The following is a 20,234-nucleotide window of genomic DNA, read 5'->3' as shown; positions in this document are numbered from 1 at the left end:
GAGGGGGGTGACTTTACCGGGGGGGGAAGAGATAAATGTGAATTTATAAGCAGTTAGATTAACAGATTGATATATATATAGATATATATTGGTTAATAAATAGAATATTGATAGAAAATAATTAAGGATAAGGATTAAATATACGGATTGAGTAATCAACAATATTTTCTTTCTTTGATAAGATTTGTATAATGCACCAAACTGAATGTATAGACGAGTCAAATTGATTGACTATGTGACGAGAGTTATATAGAATTACCATAAAAAGATAGAATGAGTAATACATAGAGAATAAGTCAAATTGTTTGATTTAAATGTGTAAGATTTTTATGGTTTATGATATATAGGTTTATGATATATAGAAATATTCAAAATTGGAAAATGGGATAAATTGTTTATCCAAGATGGAAACAAAGACTTACAGTTTGGGTATACAATAAGAAAAGTAGTTAAGGATGTACTGCTTAGTATAATGGAGAATATGTATTTGTTTTAGATAGAGAAATTTAATAGAAGTAAGGGAAAAGGGACAAAGGGTTGGAAAACTGTTGGAAGTCAACAAAAGGGGGGGAAAGGGAGGGGGTTAGAAATGAAAAATTTGGGGAAAATTGAATGTAAATGTAAAAATAACGGATTCTAACCCAATAAAAAAAATTTTCGATATATAGGATATAAAATTTATTATGGTAAGGTAAATAATTAAGGGAACTCCACTAACTTGTAATCATCACTAATGCACTTCTGTAAAAGTAATAAGAACTTTAAAGAACATTTCTGACAGTTCTGTTGCCAGGAGAATTATGTAGATGACATGATAGAAATGCATAGGGTTCTTGAGAGGCCTCTGGGGCCACAAAGGAAAACTTCAGCTCCACAGGGCACAGAATTAAGAATAGAGTAAGCCAGACCTCCGCCACTCCACCACGTCTATACAAAGGCCTGTTCACAAGTTACGCTGAATGCATATACAAGCTGTGTGTGGGTATACACTTGATTTTCCTTACAATTTTCCATTGAGCCATTCTCATGTTACATATTCAACATATGTAGAACTGAATATGTGATTAAAACCCACCATTTATCCAAGTACAGGTCCCTGGCTTCATCTGTAAAGCGAATATGCTTTTGCTCTTTCTTACGAGTGGGTGTACGCACATAGTTGCAGGCTGTACGTGTGCATACCTCGTAACATGTGAACAAGGCGCTTTGCTGCCATTACGCGGCGCTCCTCTCTTTCCCCCATCCGTGTCTGCCATTGCCCCTGGGAAATTAATTTATTTTTGTGAAATCTGATAGTTCTGCATGACAGTTAATTTTCAAACCAGTAAAGAGTCACAACAAATGAAGCAAACCTAATGTCCTGCCTCCTATATCTTGTGACATCCGTATGTTTTACACAAACCTCCATTTTCTAGCATTGTTCTTGACTGCTCTATCATGAAATCAGCAGTTGTTGTGTTAGTGTTATATCGGTGTATCATTATTTATTTGTTACAGTCTTTGCTCATGTGCTTCTGTTTGAAATAATTACTGGTTTTCTGACATCAAGTAAACTTCTCAATATTTCCCACCGGTGGATTACTAAGGACTGCTTCACTTAACTGGCTCCAGTATCTCATTGCAAGTGTTCTATTTTTAATCCTCCTATTACACACTGCACCCATTTTATTTTCTCATTTCCCATTTTGTTCAAGCTGTGGCAGAGGAGAAAAAAGACTCTAAACTGAGCAAACTGTTCCCAGGTCTGTCGAGTGCTTTACCCAAGCAGTTTTATCTCATCAAGTTTCCTGAGTCAAATAGCATCCATCAGTTACGCGCTGTGTGGAAATGCAAGAAAGAGTGTTGAGTCCTCTGAGACACAGCCAGCCAGTCAATCATGTTGCTTACAGCTTTGGTCATTTACTCACTCTTTTTCTTCCCCATGTGATTTTATAGAAGGTTGCAGACGCAGAGAAAACTATCTGCTTCCATGCACATATACAGAACTGCCTGTTTAACTCAAATAGACACTCCAAATGTGGAAATTATCCACATTATCCATGTGTGGTCACTTCCCCACATCCTTAATGCGACGGCCTGCCAACAGAACTCTGGCAGGTTATCTCACTCATTACATGCGTCATCGTTTCCCATGTGCAAGCAGGGCGTGGTGATCCCGGTTTTTAAGAGTTTTTTTTGTGAGACCTGTCTTATTCCGTTTTCATTTTTGATACCACTTTTTCCACGCGATTATTACCGTATCAGTGCATGTGGAGGCTTTTTTACGCTTTTGAAGTGCCCTCCTGCAAATTTCCAACCCCTCTTCTCGCCGTTACTTCTCCCACACATGCATCTGGCTTGCATATGTGATCGTATAGTTCCCCCCTCTTTTTTTTAACCTTGTAAAATGGTCCTTGCGCTATTACAATATCTGTATACAAAGGGAATCATACTGCAGTACTTGCTACATTGGATCGCTCAACAATCAGAGTATCAGTCTAGGATCAACACTGAGAACGGAATACCATTTCTGATTTTATTTCAAGCTATCAATAAGGCCCGTTTTTTCGGAAAATACAATGGGCCCTAGCAGCACTCCCCCCACCCCCACCTTTCCCCAAGGCATCAGTCAAGGGGTGGGGGATTGGGGAAGAGAGCAGGGGCTCCCTCCTCCTCCAACCCCTCAGCTGTCACTTGGCTTGTGCATGGCCCTCCCAAGGCCCCGCAGAGGCAGCAGGGAGCCCTGCCCCTGCTGCTGTGGGACTTTGGCAGGGCCTCGCTGCCACGACTCACTTCTTATCCCTGTGCACTGCACCTCTGCAGGGATAAGGAATGAGTGGTGGGGACACGGTTTGCCATTTATATAGTAGGATATGGAATTGCATGATCACGCTACTCTACTGTTCACATATTTATTAAACACTTTTGCATTTAAAACTATGAGGGGGAAGTCAACAGTAGAGAAGGAGTACTACGCATGCCCAGTTTCTACAGAAGCTGAAAGATAGGACAATGGTATAGCGTAATCTTGCATGCACTAAAAAAAAAAAAAGGAAAGTTGAGAGGGAATGCACCAACATCATTTGTGAGAAGGTGCAGATAAAAGGAGATTGAGGGGGGACATGATTGCTCTCTTTAAGTATTTGAAAGGCTGTCATTTGGAGGAGGACAAGGAGCTGTTCCAGTTGGCAGCAGAGGGTAGGACCTGAAGCAATGGGCTTAAATTACATGCACAAAGGTACTGGCTGGATACTAGGAAAACCTTTTTCATGGTCAGAGTAGTTCAAAGGTGGAATCAGCTGCCTAGGGAGGTGGTGAGCTCCCCTTCACTGGCAGTTTTCAAGAAGAGGCTGGATGAATATTTGTCAGGGATGTTTTAGGCTCATCCTGCCTTGGGCAGGGGGTTGGACTAGATGGTCTGTATGGCCCCTTCCAACTCTGGGATTCTGTGAAGAACGCATTTTCTGCTTTGGGACCTTTTTTTCCCCATGACAAACACCCACAAAACACACATGAGGACGATGCATGTGGAAGGTGAGTTCTCTAAGTGGATCAGGAAGACATGGCTTTGGGGACAGCGAAAACCCAAAAAAATTGGAGCATGTGGAAGCAACCTTCATTACCTTCAATGGGTGCCCATTGGGATGTACATCCAGTGTGCATCACATACAAATTTATATGTATGTTTGAGATTTCATCCAAATATACATGTCATTGAAAGTAATCAAAGACTTCTGATTTACACTCAGAGTTCCTGATAAGAAGGCAAATCACTTTCACTTGATGAGAGAACATGCTCATTGAGGACCACATGTGTTGGTCCTCCTAACCATATTTGAGAGCATCAGAAATAAGATGTGGGGTCATATATGGCCTCCTCACCCACTGAGACCATCTTCGTTCTCATGTTTCCTGGTTATTACTAACCATAATTTGTGTGCATCAGTGCAATGGTTTGAAGAGGGTCACCAATACAATCACTGGTATGTAGCTGCGAGGTTGGGGCCTGGGCATGATCCTCTTAATTTCCCAGTGACATGAGAGAAAGTGCATATATGCAGTCCTCATATGGACCCATGGGGGGGGCTGGGTTTGAGAAGTGAAGGGACCATTCTCACCCAATGACCAGCACTGTCAGGTATCCTGATCTTCCCCCATTTAGGACATCAGCACACCAGCAGCCCACTGGGTGACTTATTGTCCATGCAACACAGAGAGCAAAGTTCATCAAGATTAATAGATGAGGAACTCCAGTTTGCATCACACCAGAGTGTTACAGTGAATGCTGTTTGTTGATGTCTGAACATTGACAGCCCCAGAAAAACTAAGTGAATGCCTCAGTGTAAAAATATATCACCCCACTTGTCAGAAATGCATTAGTGAATGTTGGCGAATACTGCTGTGCTTAATTTGCACAAAGTTATATTCTCACTGTGGAAATTGCCATTGGGGGGGCGGGCAGGAAGTCTCCACAAGAAACGTCAGCTGCCCACTCTTTCCCCACTCGTTGGTGCCTGAGCATGGCCATTGCTCCTTACCAGCTGCTTCTTCTTGGGCAACATTTGAAATTCTTCTTTCTTATGTATTCTCAGTGCAGAGCTGAGATTGGGTCCTGTGGCACCATCACAGAGGGCAAGCAAAGCCCTCCCATTGAATTGAGGGCCGCAGGGAGAGGGAATGTATCCCTATTGCCAGAGCCTTTATCTTATGGCTTCATTGTTCATGAGCATTGTACACCAAAACTTTTCCACAGGTCCAGCTCTAGTCACATCTAATAGTGTATGCATAGTTGGGGACAGATGTATATTCAAATGTGCAGCCCACACAAAGGGGCACAGTGCAGATATCAAAATTATAGCAATGGTTGCTGCTATTCTGTTTGTTTATTATTACTATTGTTATTACTGTTTAAGACCTTACAGTGTTTTTATGTTGTTTTTGTGGTTAATTTGTATATTTATTTCTGTATTATGTTTTAAATGATGTAATCCAGCCTGTGCCCGCTTGCAAGAAGGGCGGAATAGAAATCCAATGAAATAAAATAAATAAAGATGTATAACCACTCACAGTCTTTCTCTTCTAGTCAGCTATGTGTCATTTAGTTTGTAGCAGGGGAACATCAGCTCAATTGCAACAGGAATACAGCAGCCATGTGGGGGAGAGGTGACAGGTCATTGTGGCTCTCGGCTGGATCTACTCTGATTGGTTTGTTCCTGGATTGTGTTAACATTTAAATCTGCTCCTGCCCACATGACACATTTTGCATGACCAGTTGCTTCCGTACATGGAGGGGAGGGCTATCTTACAGCCTTCCCTTAGATATTTTAAGAGTTCCCAAAGAATCACTGAAGGGAAAGGCTGTAGAGAAAAGTTTCTTAACTGGCTATTGTAACAAGGACAGGTTTAGAAGAAACAGTTTTCCCTTGGAAACATGAACAGGTTCTGCTGACAACCAGGGGTCATTTCATAGAAAAAGAGCTGGAGGAACTCATTAGCATAACCTATTAGCATATGCCACGCCCTTTGACATCGCCAGAAATGTGTCATTAGCATAACTGATTTGTATATGCCACATCTCCTGACATCACCTATCCTGGCTGTTTTGGACCCAATCCTGGACATTCAGGGCCAAAATTGGGCCCAAAATGGCAAAAAAGGGGCTGAAAATGCCCGAAAAGCGGCCCAAAACGGTCAGGATCGGGCTGCTGCTGAGTGGGAGAGTGATCCACCACCTGTCAGAGGTCCAATCCAGGCCATTCCGGCCCCAATCCAGGCTGGAACGGGCCCAAACTTGCCGAGAGTCAGGTGGGTGGGGCCACCTGACATGTGACCACTTTGGGGAACTGCCGGAACTGTGTTCCTGTGCGTTCCCCCTCAAAATGAGCCCTGCTGACAACTACGACTGTGGTACTGGTCATTTAAGCCCTAGCTGGTCTTTAATTGTATTAAAATGGTGTCACTTAATTCAATATGTAAATCTCCTTAGAAATAAGTTGTGATAGGAATAAATTTTGTGTGTTGTTTTTTCCTGTCACTAACCATTTCTCCCCCTCCTCTCCCTTCTTTGGTATTTATGCTGCTGCCTTGATGGATTCAGCTTCAGAAAAGGGAACGTTCTTGTAGAGCCTACGTCCAGGTAATTCCGGGGCGGTGTGTGTGTGTGTGTGTGTTGCGTGTACAGTTGTTTGCTTGCCTTATTGGGGTAATTATTGTTGCCATCAGAAGATATTTTCATGTGGGTAGCCATGTTGGTCTGCAGTAGGAGAGCAAGATGGGTGTCTTAGGTCTGACAAAAGGAGCTTCTTTGACTCTCGAAAAGTTATTCCCTGGAAATCTTGTTGGCCTTTAAGGTGCTCCTGGAGCTCAGTCTTGCTCATCAGAATATATGGCACCTTAGGGAGTTTCACAGGGAAAAAATGAACAGAATTTTATATGAGATCATTGATTTTATATTAGAGAAGAGAAAAATAGAGTTACTTAGCAAGTAGGTTTTCAAAACTGCAATAATTTTAGAAGCCATTGTGATATAGTGGTTAGACTATAGTGGAAATTCCACACTTGCCTTACTGTGCACGTTCATTGTGACCCAGAAGGCCACCTGTTTGGATTATTACAGTGGGGCCCAACAAGTGTTCTTCATATGTTCTTCACGTGTTGGTTTTCCACAAGACTCCATGGGAAGATAGGAGGGTTGTATTGTAGGGAGGAGGTCTCAGATGCTTCGCTAATCAGTTAGGAACCATAGACTTCACCACTATGTTGCCTTGCGTACTACCTGTTGCTTTAAGCATGTGCTCCTATGAGCTACCCGTGCTTCCTGTTGCCTAATGTCTGTCCTAGAACTGCTCATGTGCTGTTTCAGCATCTCTTCAACTCTGTATTGGATTCTTGCTAATGCTCTGTCTTTGCAAACTTGTGTTTATCTACCCTCTGGCATTGTTTATGGACATATCCTTGATACTGACTGCACTAATCTCACACTATGTAATCCTCCTTGAGTCTCAGTGAGAAAGGCGGTCTGTACATGACATAAATAAATAAAAATAAATAAAAGAACAGCTGCTCAATGCAATTCTCTGCCAGGGAAAAGAGGGAGAGAATCCCTCCCACTGCTCTGCTGATGCCATTGAAGTCGAGGACTGTATTGCGGATGGCAGCCTAGGAAGCCAGAAGCCAGCCCCCTGCATGCCTGCCTCACCATGCAGCAGTAGCACCCTGCACTCCCTCCTCCTGCCCCAGCCGCAGGAGCACTTGCAGCGGCCCCAGCCACCAGCTCCCACTCAGGCACCAGCTCCCACGCCATGCATGTTCCGCCACCTCCCTAGGACCGAGGTCTGGAACATAGTCCACTTGGCTCCCTCTGGCTACCACCGGCACGCTCGGCTTCCCATACTAAAATGGGGCTTCAAAAATCATTACGAACTTGCTCACAGCATTGTTCTAAGAAGGGTTTGCAAATAAAAAGCAAGAAAGAGTATCTGCATATATTGGGTGTGGGCTCTTTTAGATCTTCCTGGACAAAACTTTTAGATGATGGTCTTTGGATTAATATCAGACTCAATAAAAAGTCACTGGGTAGCTCCAGTGCAGGTAAGCACCAACTCAGCCTCTAGTGCAGGGAAACCTCAGTGCAGACAGCCTTGCTGGGTTTCTTCCTCCTGGTGTTATATACTGGACCTCTGCTTACCAGGCACAGCTTTCAGACCAGCAACACCTGGCAATCTGGTGGGCCAAGCTGGCCTGGAACTGCTGTCTGCACTTGACATTCTGGTAGGTCCTCCTTCAATGGTCACAAGGAGAAGGTGATCCTGCACCTCCTTAGGTCTATTTAGTGCTAATATCCTTAATGCCAGAATTGGACCACTTGACAATACCATATACCCAGTTCTCCTGAGGGGTTCTTCTGCAATTGCACTACACCATATTATTCCCACAACAACCCTGATATGCAGGTTAGGCTGTATGACTGGATCAAAGTCAACCAATGAGCTTCCACAGCAGAGTGATGATATGAATCTGGGTCTTCCAGATCCTATTCTGAAACTCTAACCACTACACCGTACCAGCTTGTGGGGCGGGGGGTGGGGCGCTACTATTGAACAGTTGCAAACAGCCAGGCCTGGATGAGTCATGCAAGTCAGGTGCTATCAAGTTACCTGGTGGTAACTTGATAGCATGGCCCCAGTGAGTCCCCCCTCAAAGGCCATAACAGCCCTGGAAAAGGCCTTGTCCATCCATCCCCCCCCCCCCCCCGTCTTTTACTGACAAAAACCAAGACTGGAATACTGGCTGAACTCTTATGGTTGCCTAGGAACAGCCATTGAGGACATCTGGTTAAAGCAACAGGTGCTCCTTTTATCATTTTAGCTTTTTTAAAACCCTCAGTGTTTTGTTTTTAGATTTCAGTTTTTTCTTCAAACCTGGAATATTTTTTAGGTGTGTTGTTTATTTATGGTTCCAGTCTCCAGATTTAAGTATCCTCAGTTCTTTGCCACTTGGCTATTAGTATATGTATGTGTGTTACATGCCGTAAAGTCACCTCCAACCTATGGCAACCCTATGAATGAAAAACCTCCAAAACATCCTATCATTTACAGACTTGCTCAGATCCTGCAAACTGGAGGTAGTGGCTTTTTTATTGAGTCAAGTCATCTGGTTTTAGGTCTTCCTCTTTTCCTACTGCCTTCCACTTTTCCTAGCATTATTGACTTTTCCAGAGAATCTGGTCTTCTCATGATGTGACCAAATAGCTTTAATCTTGTCAGTATGTAAGATTTATAAAATAGTATATTAGTATATAAGATTTGACTATCCCTTGATATGCCTTTTGCTTGCTAGACTCAACTCTAATCCTTCTCAGGTTCAGCAGGGCAGAGTTCTGAATATTCCATACTCTGGCTGTCTCTGTTCATGCCCTTTAGGTAAAAAGTGATCTGTTTTCATATTCTGAGTGTCCACTTTATGAGGATCTTTGTGCTCTTTTTATTGTCCCTCTTTTAACTTGTCATTCTGAATTTTCCATTTTAGATGCACTTTCCTTTTTACTTTGTGATAAAGATCCTATAAGTACTCTATCAGTAGCTAAATTTTGCTCAGTCCTTTCATTCCTTCAGCCATGATTATTCCTGCTGCTCTGGAGCTTCAGTGGGAGAAAGGGAAGGGGCACTTTTCCTTTGAGAAAAGGCTGGAGAGTCTGGGACTTTTCAGTCTAGAAAAATATCCAAATAAATACATAGAATCACAGAATCATAGAGTTGGAAGGGGCCATACAGACCATCTAGTCCAACCCACTGCCCAGTAAGTACATAAATAAAAAGAAAAGACAGCTCAGGAGAGACAAGATCAAGATTTATACAATTATGCATGTGGCTAAAGAGAGCTTTTACTCCTTCCGTCATACTAGAATTCAGGGACACCCAAGCTGATGAGCAGACAAAAGGTTCAAGACGGACAAAAGGAAACACTTTGTGAATAATGACATTGTGGGATTCCAGTGGATGTAGTGGGCTATGAGCCCAGATGGTTTTAAAAGTGCATTGGAGAGATTAAGGGTAGGACCACCCGTAGCTACTAGCCGTGATGCATTAAGGGAAACCCCAGTCTCTGAGGCCCAGTGCTTGGAGGGCCTTGTTTGTTGGCTCTCGAGAGCAATGGGTTGGCCACAGGGTGCGGCAGGATGGTGACCTATATAGAGGACTAATCCAGCAGGGTGCTTGTGTTCTGGGGTAACGATGTACGATGCCTAAAATCTGCCACCCTTTTTTGGTGTGTGAAATTGTCGTCCCATTGATTGTTCTTTTATCCCTTCTGCAGTCCATTTTTTGACATTGTATCTGACAATAAGACATGAAGCTGCACTTTAAAGTGGGCAATTTATTGGCAATTCAGTGTAATTGGGGAGAGTTAGTGAAGATTTTTCTGGAAGGCCATCTTGGTATATCACGTTGCCCTGGCAGCATATAAAGTCCGTCCTTTGTCATCAGAAATCTCTGAAAGCTCTTAATTAAACTACCTCATGCTGGAAATGGTCAAACCTGTAGCCAGAAATTTTACGATCAAGAGGGGAGAATCATAAGTCAGTCTGAAACAGCAAAAACCTCAGGAAATGTACATCGAGTTGTTTAATTTATTAGTTTGAAATGAATTGTATTTTAAGTGGGGGTGAGGCTGTTTCCAGCAGCCACCATATCACATTGTAAATCTTGCCTACTTCGTACTGTTGAAGACTGTTTTGTGAATTTGTTGTGACTGTTTTGTGCATTTTATTGTATTATAATGTTTTTATTGAACTAGTAAAAGCTTCTTCAATGTAATAAGAATGAGGGTAAAAAAATATTAACTAAAAAATTGGTAATCAACAAAGCAGGATTTACGTCTTCATCCACCCTCTTTCTCTTATAGCTAGTTTAGTTTGGAGAGAAAAGTCAGGGTATAAATGGAGTAAAATTAAGAGGTCAAAATGTCATTCGCTTCAATGTGACTTGAATAAGAAGAAACTACAGTATGACAGATGTGTCTAATGGGCTGGAAACCCTTGATTAATATCAGAGATACCACCAGATAATGATAAATATTTCTAAGCCCTGAACTACTGTGGTGCATATATACCTACGAACAAGAGTATGTGTGTTTCAAAGTTGGGATTTGATGCGATTACAGGAGTTTAGGAGCAGGGTTAAAACAGTGCAGGAATGCATACATAGGAATGCATAATTTTCTATATGTATGGATGAGCTTCCCAAAGAAGCAGCTTGCATCCTTCACAATAGCTTGAAAATTGAAGGATCCCTTGTGTACCTTTGGAACTATGACAAGAGCTGGTTTATTTATAGAACATCCCTTGCTGGATTACACTGTGCATGTCAAAGAGCTTCCAGGACCCTCTGCTTCTGTCTTTGTTCAACTTGTACAATTCTGTGTAGTTTGTCAGGTTGAATACCCTAGTTAAATGGCTGGAATAAATTGGCTAACAGGGAGTGCACAGTAAAGCATATTAAATATAACAACAGGGGTTTATTTAGCAAGTCTTGATTTTAGTGCCTAAGAAGTAAAGGATCCCAAACTTTCACCTACTGTAATTAAAAGGACATCCCAAAGTAGTCTGATTCACAGCAAGATATTTGTGGTTCAGTGGCTTATTGTTAAAGCTCTGTAAGCTTAATATATTTCACAGCAGGAGAAAACTTGCTCTTGATTTGTATTAGTAAGAGAGAGAATGTCAATTCCGGACCTGCAGTCATGGGCTAACAAAGAGACAGACAGCCGTTTGTCACTGGCAAATCTCATTTTCACATGGACATTAAGGAAGAGCATGTGTGTGCTTTGGTTTCTAGCAAGGCTCTGCTTGCCTATAGAAACTAGCAAAAAAGGTCCCCTGAACTAATACTGCTTAATTTATGGGCAGAGCATGATATACCAGGAGGGCCGAGAGAGTTAATTGCCTCTTTACTAGCAGCTGCTAAAGCTACTATAGCTGCTATGTGGAAAGACCCCAACCCCTCCTCAATAACAATTTGACCCAACAAAATCTGGCTCTTTATTTTCTTTATGGAGAAAATAACTGACTGACTTAAGCAAGCAGAATCGGTTGACCTTCAGTGTAAATTTTGGGAAGAATGGATCCCTGTACTTGATTATATGGTTAATTTTGATATTAAATCAAATAAGCCATATCCTATAGACCCTTTTACCTTTTAAAAGAGCATATTCTGTTATATGTTGTGTAAAACAATACTTATGGTTGTGGTTACCTAAAAGCAAGCTTTTTGCAGAATCTCTAAAGCATGTATATATTTCAAAGTTTCTATATCTCTCTTGTTAATGTTTATTGTATATAATATTGTTGAGTGCATTTGTTTTACTTTTCTTTGTTGTTATAAAAACAAAAAGTTTTCTTAAATAAAAAATGGAAAAAAAGTCAATCAGTACAAACTGCCATTCAGGATTTTTAATACGTTGGGACCAGAGAGGCAGAATAGCAACTCATGTAACTACAGTGTAAGATTGGATGTCTAAAATATAGAGACCAGTATAAAAGGCTGTTGGAGCAATCGAGGAAGTCTAGGTTGTACTTTGTTAGATGGCATCAGTGAGGGTCACTGATGTAGCACCAAACAAAACAGAACTTCTTCACCCACTGGTGGAAGACAGTGGTAATGAGGCGATAAATGAATCTCCTTGGGGAGGGAATTCCACAATTTTGGTGCCATGACCAAGAAGCCCCTGTCTCGGGTTGCCACCTGTCTAGCCTGAGAGGGCAGGAGCAACCTCAAGCAAGGCCTCTGAAGTGAGGTCAGTTAGGCTCATGTAGGAGTAGGTGGGGCTTAAGGTATGCTGGCCCCAAGCTGTATAGGGCTTTAAAGGTCAATACCAGCACATTGAATTGAGCCCAGAAGGAGCCAGTGTAGGTAGAACAAGACTGGAGCGATATGATCCCTACAACCCTCTCCAATCAGCATGAGAAAGACTTTATCTTGTATCTCTTAATTTGTTTACATAAAATGCATGCATGTTATTCCAATTAAGGCCATAGTAAACTATCTTCAGTCAAAACGTGTATGTTAGTGTGGGATCTGCAGCAATTCTAAGACTTCTGAGCAAAGGATTCTATCAGATGGCTTACCTTGTGCATTGTTTTGTCCCAAACATGTTACTCTGTTGCAGCCCCTTATTCTGAGATTTGCAATCCTAAATCAGAATGTGACTTATAGATGGTTACACCCTTCTAAGTCTCAAAAGAGGCTTACACCCTTCTAAGTCCATTGAAGCTCATGAAAATAGTTTGAGTATTAAAAGTAACTATTGTGAATAAATTCTTCAGTAATCGAGTGGTCAATGCTGATAAATAGCTCCATTGTCATTGGACACGTACATTCATTCATAGTGGACAGGAAGGGATCGGCTGCCATGGAGAGTTGGCTGCCATCTCTTTATGAATTGTTTTTGGTGGGGGTCCCTGTGCTACCATTAGGAGAGTGAAACTGACAACACAAAACACCCTTTGATCTGTGTCGAACATGGTAATTTACATAAAAAAGCACTGAACAATGGCTAGAAGCCTCGCCGCGTGGTGAGGCTGCTGTACCAGACAAAAACAATGTAATGACATTTAGCCAAATGACAGATCTTCTTGTTTAATTAAAACCATAAAAGACAAATGGGTTCATCTGTTTTCAGTACCCCAGCACAGGCTAACGGCTTTCCAGTTTGCTTCTTGGCCCTTTTATCTACGGATTACAATGTTCCCTTTGATATTCTGAAGGAGCCTGGCCTTCCCACAGCGATGCAAGCTCTGTGGAATAGCCTTTCCATAGCTGATATTCATGGGGGACCGGATCACATGCCAGCTTTAAATCTACCTGCTTCCATGCTGCCCTTCCATTCTAAGTATGTGTAATGTTATAAACTTGTGATAGCTTATTGATAACTAGGAGGACATCAAACGACTGCATCAGTAGAAATAATAATAACAACAACAACAACATTCAACTTCAGTGAAATCCTAAGCAGAGTTACTCCAGTCTAAGCCCATTGAAATCAATGGGCTTAGGCTGGAATAACTCTGTTTAGGATTTCACTGCTTAACGCTCACTCAGATTGGTTTACAAAGTGTGTTATTATCATCCCCACAACAATCACCCTACGAGGTGAGTGGGGCTGAGAGAGCTCTGGAAGAGCTGTGACTGACTCAAGATCACCCGGTTGGCTTCAAGCGGAGGAGTGGGGAATCAATCCTGGCTCTCCAGATTAGAGTCCTGCTGCTCTAAAGTGACTGACCCAAGGTCACCCAGCTGGCTTCAAGTGGAGGAGTGGGGAATCAAACTCAGTACTCCAAATTAGAGCCCCACTGCTCTTAACCACTACACCAAACTGATACAATGATCCTTGTGCAGTGGGGTAATTGGACTTGTATAGAATTTGTATCAGTCCTTGGCAGGTAGAATCCCCAAGTTCACCACAGAAAACAGGCAGGTATATTGGTTGAAGTAACTTTATTAGAGATCCAGCAAATTCAAGGTGCTCAGACAAGTTCATTGGCAGAAGTGACGTAACTGGGGTTGGGAATGTTATAGGGAACGTTCCCACCATCAGGATAAGGGCCGTTAAAGTTTTTGGGCACGAAAGAGCCAGGGGTGTTGTCAGGGAGAAGCTAAGTTTTGGCTAGACAGAACAAAGAATGAAGTCATCTCAGTTCCCAAGAAAGATACATTTTGAGCTTGTGAGATAACCTACTGCCTTAACATCAAGAAGAAACTCCTCATGCCCTCAGAGGACCAGTACATAACACAGAATACATTCGTGGCAGATATGCAGACAGGCATATATGACATACTGCCCTCCTCAAGAAGGTCTCCCTCCTCACCTTGGCCCCAGTTTGTTAAGGTAAGCCTTGTGAAATTTCTTTACAAGTTTCTGGTCATTTACATTTGATGCTTTTACCCATTCCCTCTGACTTTCATCAAAATGCACCCAACAAATTAAATAAAACAGTTCTCCCCGTTTCCATTTTGAGTCCAGGATTTCCTTCACTTCATGGTGCAGCTGTCCGTCCACCAAAAGGGGGGGGGGACTCGTTGGTCCAGGTGCCACTTATCAGGTAGGGGAGCTTTCTTCAGTAGGCTGAAATGAAATACTGGGTGGACATTTTTTAAGTTCTTGGGTATATTTACCTCTACAGTCATTCATTGATTATTTTCTTGACCTGAAATGGACCTAAGAATTTCCACCTTAGTTTTTTACTAGGTTGCTCCCCTCTGAGATGTTTAGTGTAGATGTACACATGATCTCCCACTTGTAATTTCCAAGGGGCAGACCTTTTTTTGTCTGTGTATTTTTTGTAATCCTCTTTGGCTTTTTCCAGAGTCTTTTTAATTATCCCCTGTTGGGTTGTTAAGTTAGACCACCATTCTCCCACATTCCCTGGCATGTGGTTAGCTGGGGTTTTCAGAAATGACATTGCTGTGCCCTCATATTCATGGGCTATCATGAAGGGGGTGGCTCCAGTGGAACTATGTACTGAGTTGTTATAACAATATTCTGCAAAAATTAGGAAATCAGCCCAGTTGTCTTGCTGGTAATTTATGTAACATCATAAGAACTGTTCCAGCATTTGATTAACCCTTTCAGTTTGCCTGTCGGTCTTGGGATGATGGATGGAGCTAATGCCTTGTTCAATTTCTGCTACTTGCAGTAGCTCCCGCCAGAAGTTGGCAACAAACTGGACTCCCCTATCAGATATTACCTTATTCAGAAATGAGTGCAGTCTGACCACATGTTTCATAAAGAGAGAGGCTAGTCTCTTTGTGGTTGGCATTTTGGAGCATGGAATGAAATGAGCTTGCTTAGAGAACAAATCAACCACCACTAAAATTACAGTTTTTCTCTTCGAAAAGGGGAGATCGGTAATAAAGTCCATTGAGATCACAGCCCATGGGCGGGTTTGTTTCTAAGGGCTGTAGAAGACCAGGTGGTTTCCCCCATCTGCTTTTCCCCATCAAACACACTTGGCAAGTTGATACGTACTGAGAGATGTCCCTTCTCATGTTTGGCCACTAAAATTGTCTCTGTACCAGATGCAATGTTTTCAAATACCCAAACTGGCCATCCAACTTGGAATCATGACACTGTTTCAACACCTCCCTTCTTAAACTGTCTGGAATATACGATTTACCTTGTCGGTACCAGCCTCCTCCCTCTCCCCTCTGTAGTTTGTCTTTGGGTAGGGCGTCTCCCTCTTTCTCTGCTTCTTTCTTGCTCCGCGCAAAAGTTCTGGCTGTAAAACTATGGAAAGCCTTCCTTACCTGCCCCCAATTGCCCTTCCCCACTTAATCTTCTCATACATAATCCCGGAGTTGGAAGGGGCCATACAGACCTTCTAGTCCAACCCCCTGCCCAATTCAGGACAAGCCTAAAGCATCCCCGACAAATATTCATCCAGCCTCTTCTTGAAAACTGCCAGTGAAGGGGAGCTCACCGCCTCCCTGGGCAGCTGATTCCACCTTTGAACTACTCTGACCGTGAAAAAGTGTTTCCTAATATCCAGCCGGTACCTTTGTGCATGTAATTTAAGCCCATTGCTTCAAGTCCTATCCTCTACTGGAACAGCTCCTTGCCTTCCTCCAAATGACAGCCTTTCAAATATTTAAAGAGAGCAATCATGTCCCCCCTCAACCTCCTCTTCTCCAAACGAAACATTCCCAAGGCCCTCAGCCTTACCTCATAGGGCTCAGTCTCCAGACACCTTATTCTCGTCGCTTTCCTCTGCACCCTCTTGATTTTGGCCACATCCTTTTTGAAGTGAGGCCTCCAGAACTGCACACAGTACTCCAGGTGTGGCCTCACCAAGGCAGTATAGAGAGGAACTATGACCTCCTGCGATTTCGATGCAATGGCCCTTTTGATACAGCCCAAGACTAAGTTTGCCTTTTTTGCCACCGCATCACACTGACTGCTCATATTTAGTTTACAGTCCACTCTTTAGTTTACATTCCAAATGTATCCCCCATCCTGTATTTGTGCTTTACATTTTTGTGGTCCAGATGTAATACTGTGCACTTACCTATGTTGAATTGTATCCTGTTTACAACCACCCACTTCTCCAGAGTATTCAGGTCTTGTTGAATTTTAACTCTATTTTCTTGGGTGTTTGTCACTCCTCCCAATTTGGTATCATCAACAAATTTAATGAGTAGCCTGTTTACCCCTTCATCCAGATCATTGATAAAAATATTGAAAAGTACTGGGCCAAAACCCGAGCCCTGTGGCACCCCACTGGACACCTCTCTCCAATCTGATGAAATGCCATTGACCACCACTCTTTGGGTGCAGTCCTCTAACCAGTTCCCTATCCATTGAACTGTCCTATAGTCCAGTCCTCAGTCTTCCAGTTTACCCATTAGAATGTCATAGAATCATAGAGTTGGAAGGGGCCATACAGACCATCTAGTCCAACCCCCTGCCCAGTGCAGGATCAGCCTAAAGCATCTCTGACAAGTATTCATCCAGCCTCTTCTTGAAAACTGCCAGTGAGGGGGAGCTCACCACCTCCCTAGGCAGCTGATTCCACTTTTGAACTACTCTGACCATGAAAAAGGTTTTCCTAATATCCAGCTGGTACCTCTGTGCATATAATTTAAGCCCATTGCTTCGCATCCTACCCGCTGCTGCCAACTGGAACAGCTCCTTGTCCTCCTCCAAATGACAGCCTTTCAAATATTTAAAGAGAGCAATCATGTCCTCCCTTAACCTCCTCTTCTCCAATCTAAACATTCCCAAGGCCCTTAGCCTTTCATCGTAGGGCTTAGTCTCCAGACCCCGATCATCCTCGTCACTCTCCTCTGCACCCTCTCGATTTTGTCCACATCCTTTTTGAAGTGAGGCCTCCAGAACTGCACACAATACTCCAGGTGTGGCCTGACCAAGGCAGTATAGAGAGGGGCTATGACCTCCTGCGATTTCGACGCTATGGCCCCTTTGATACAACCCAAGATTGAATTAGCCTTTTTTGCCACCACATCACACTGACTGCTCATATTTAGTTTACAGTCCACTCTTACCCCAAGATCCCTTTCGCATACACTACTACCCAGAAGTGTATCCCCCATCCAGTATTTGTGCTTCCCATTTTTGTGGCCCAGATGTAATACTGTGCACTTGTCTTTGTTGAATTGCATCCTATTCACAGCTGCCCACTTCTCCAGAGTATTCAGGTCTTGTTGAATTTTAATTCTATCTTCTTGGGTGTTTGCTACCCCTCCCAATTTGGTATCATCAGCAAATCTAATGAGCAGCCCTTCCACTCCTTCATCCAGATCATTGATAAAAATATTGAAAAGTACCGGGCCCAAAACCGAGCCCTGCAGCACCCCACTGGACACCTCCCTCCAATCTGATGAAATGCCGTTGACCACCACTCTTTGAGTGCAGTCCTCTAACCAGTTCCCTATCCACCGAACTGTCCTATAGTCCACTCCACAGTTTTCCAGTTTGCCCATCAGAATGTCATGGGCGACCTTATCAAAAGCTTTACTGAAATCCAGATAAATCACGTCAACAGAGTTGCCCCGATCCAGTAAGCTGGTCACTCGATCAAAGAAGGAAACCAGGTTGGTCTGGCCAGATCTGTTAGGAACAAAACCATGCTGCCTTCCCCGGATCACTGAGTGGTCCTTCAGATGCTTACAGATTGATTCCTTTAAAATCTGTTCTAATATCTTCCCAGCAACAGAAGTCAGACTGACCGGCCTGTAGTTTCCTGGGTCATCCTTCTTCCCTTTCTTAAAGAAAGGGAAATGGGGAACCTTATCAAAAGCTTTACTGAAATCCAGGTAAATCACATCGACAGAGTTCCCCCGATCCAGTAAGCTCATCACTCGTTCAAAGAAGGAAACCAGGTTGGTCTGACAAGATCTGTTGGGGACAAAACCATGTTGACTTCACTGGATCACTAAGTGGTCCTTCAGATGCTTACAGATCAATCCCTTTACAATCTGTTCTAATATCTTCCCAGCAACAGAAGTCAGATTGACCGGTCTGTAGTTTCCCGGGTCATCCTTCTTCCCTTTTTTAAAGATTGGGATAACATTCGCTCTTCTCCAATCTTGTGGCACAACCCCAGTCCTCCAGGAGGCCTGTCTGCTTTTTCTCTGTCCTTCATCAGAGTTTCTCCTTCCACTCCCAACAGTGGTCCAATTGCCTCTTTTACCTTGTGTTTGGTTCTCACATGTCTGTAGAACTTGTTATTGTAGCAAGTCCTACTGGCCAGTCCCAGCTCATACTGAGCTTTGGCTTCTCTGATGGCTGATCTGCAGTACCTAGTAACCCTCATATACTCCTCTTTAGAGGTCTGTCCTTCTCTCCATTGCCTGAACATTTCCTTTTTCTCCCTTAGCTTATTCCGGAACTCTCTGTTCATCCACATCGGTTTCTTGGAGCACTTACCATGTTTCCATCTTGCTGGAATAGTGAGGGCTTGAGCTTGCAAAAGCTCACGTTTGAGAAGAGCCCACCCTTCACTCACTCCTTTCCCTTCCAGCACACTCCCCCACGGAATGACTGTCATCAAGCCTCTGAGTTCATTGAAGTCGGCCCTATGAAAATCTAACCTATGAGTCTGGCTACGAACTTCCTTGGCCCCCCACAGCAACTGGAATTCAAGGAGGACATGGTCGCAGAATCACAACATCACAGAGTTGGAAGGGGCCATACAGACCTTCTAACCTAAGGAATTCAAGGAGGACATGGTCACTTCACCCTAAGGTCCCCACCACCTTCACCCCATCTACCAATTATTCCCTGTTGGTTAATATTAAGTCTAGTATGGCCGATCCCCTTGTAGCTTCCTCTACCATTTGAAAAAGGAAGTGATTGGCCAGGCAGGTCAGGAAGTTGCATGATTCTTGTAGCTTTGCTGAGCTTGTCTCCCAGCGCACATCGGAGAAGTTGAAGTCACCTATAATTATAAGGTTCTGATGTCTGGATACTCTACCAATCTGTTCAAGGAGGGCAGCATCCATTTCCTCTCCCTGGTCAGGTGGTCTGTAGCAGATTCCAACAACAATACCCTTTGTCCCTCCCCTTATTTCCATCCATATACTTTCCACTGGGCTGTCAACCACATTCTTCATAACTTGCTGACAATCAAGCCCTCTCCTCACATACAATGTCACTCCGTCTCCTTTTTTACGCTTCCGGTTTTTCTTGAACAACTCGTACCCATCCTCTACCACATCCCAATCATGGGAATCATCCTACCAAGTCTCAACAATTCCTACTATATCGTAGCCCTCTGTTTGCAATAGAAGCTCAAGCTCTTCCTTCTTATTACCCATACTTTGGGCATTGGTATATAGGCACTTGTAGTCTTGTACCTTTGTTTGATCTGTCTGTGACACCCCGCCCCGCCGGCCGCGCCTTCCCCTCGTCCTGCCGTCCTCCGGGCTGCCACCAGGGGGAGGTTGAAGGTGCTCCCTCTGCCTCAGACTAGATAGGGGCAGTGGTTCAGGCACCAGGCTCTGCCTCCTATCTGCTGCTTTGGAAGTCTCTCTCTCTCTCTCTCGCTAACCTTCCAACCAGCCTTCTCCTCCCCGGCGTCATCGGGAGCCTCCCTCTTATAGTCCCTCCTGGCTCTGCCCCCTGGCTCTCCACCAATCCCCTCCCCAGGATCAACCGCCCCTGGACCCGACACCTGGCGGTTCTCACCTGGTTGGGCCAAACGCCCCTCCATCACCCCCTCAGCCCATGCCGTCTCCTCTGTG

General features: G+C 43.5%; 1 protein-coding gene across 1 annotated transcript in view; it reads left to right on the top strand.

The window, feature by feature from the left end:
- Positions 1–20,234, top strand: part of ADGRL3 (adhesion G protein-coupled receptor L3) — a 673,348-nt gene that overhangs the window by 460,564 nt on the left and 192,550 nt on the right. The window contains exon 10 of the mRNA XM_055002453.1: positions 6,077–6,115. Within this exon, the coding sequence (XP_054858428.1) occupies positions 6,077–6,115 (39 nt within the window). The remainder of the gene's footprint in view (positions 1–6,076; positions 6,116–20,234) is intronic.

Source organism: Eublepharis macularius, chromosome 18, assembly GCF_028583425.1.
Source record: "Eublepharis macularius isolate TG4126 chromosome 18, MPM_Emac_v1.0, whole genome shotgun sequence".
Taxonomy (NCBI): domain Eukaryota; kingdom Metazoa; phylum Chordata; class Lepidosauria; order Squamata; family Eublepharidae; genus Eublepharis; species Eublepharis macularius.
This window is presented reverse-complemented; position numbering and strand designations above follow the sequence as displayed.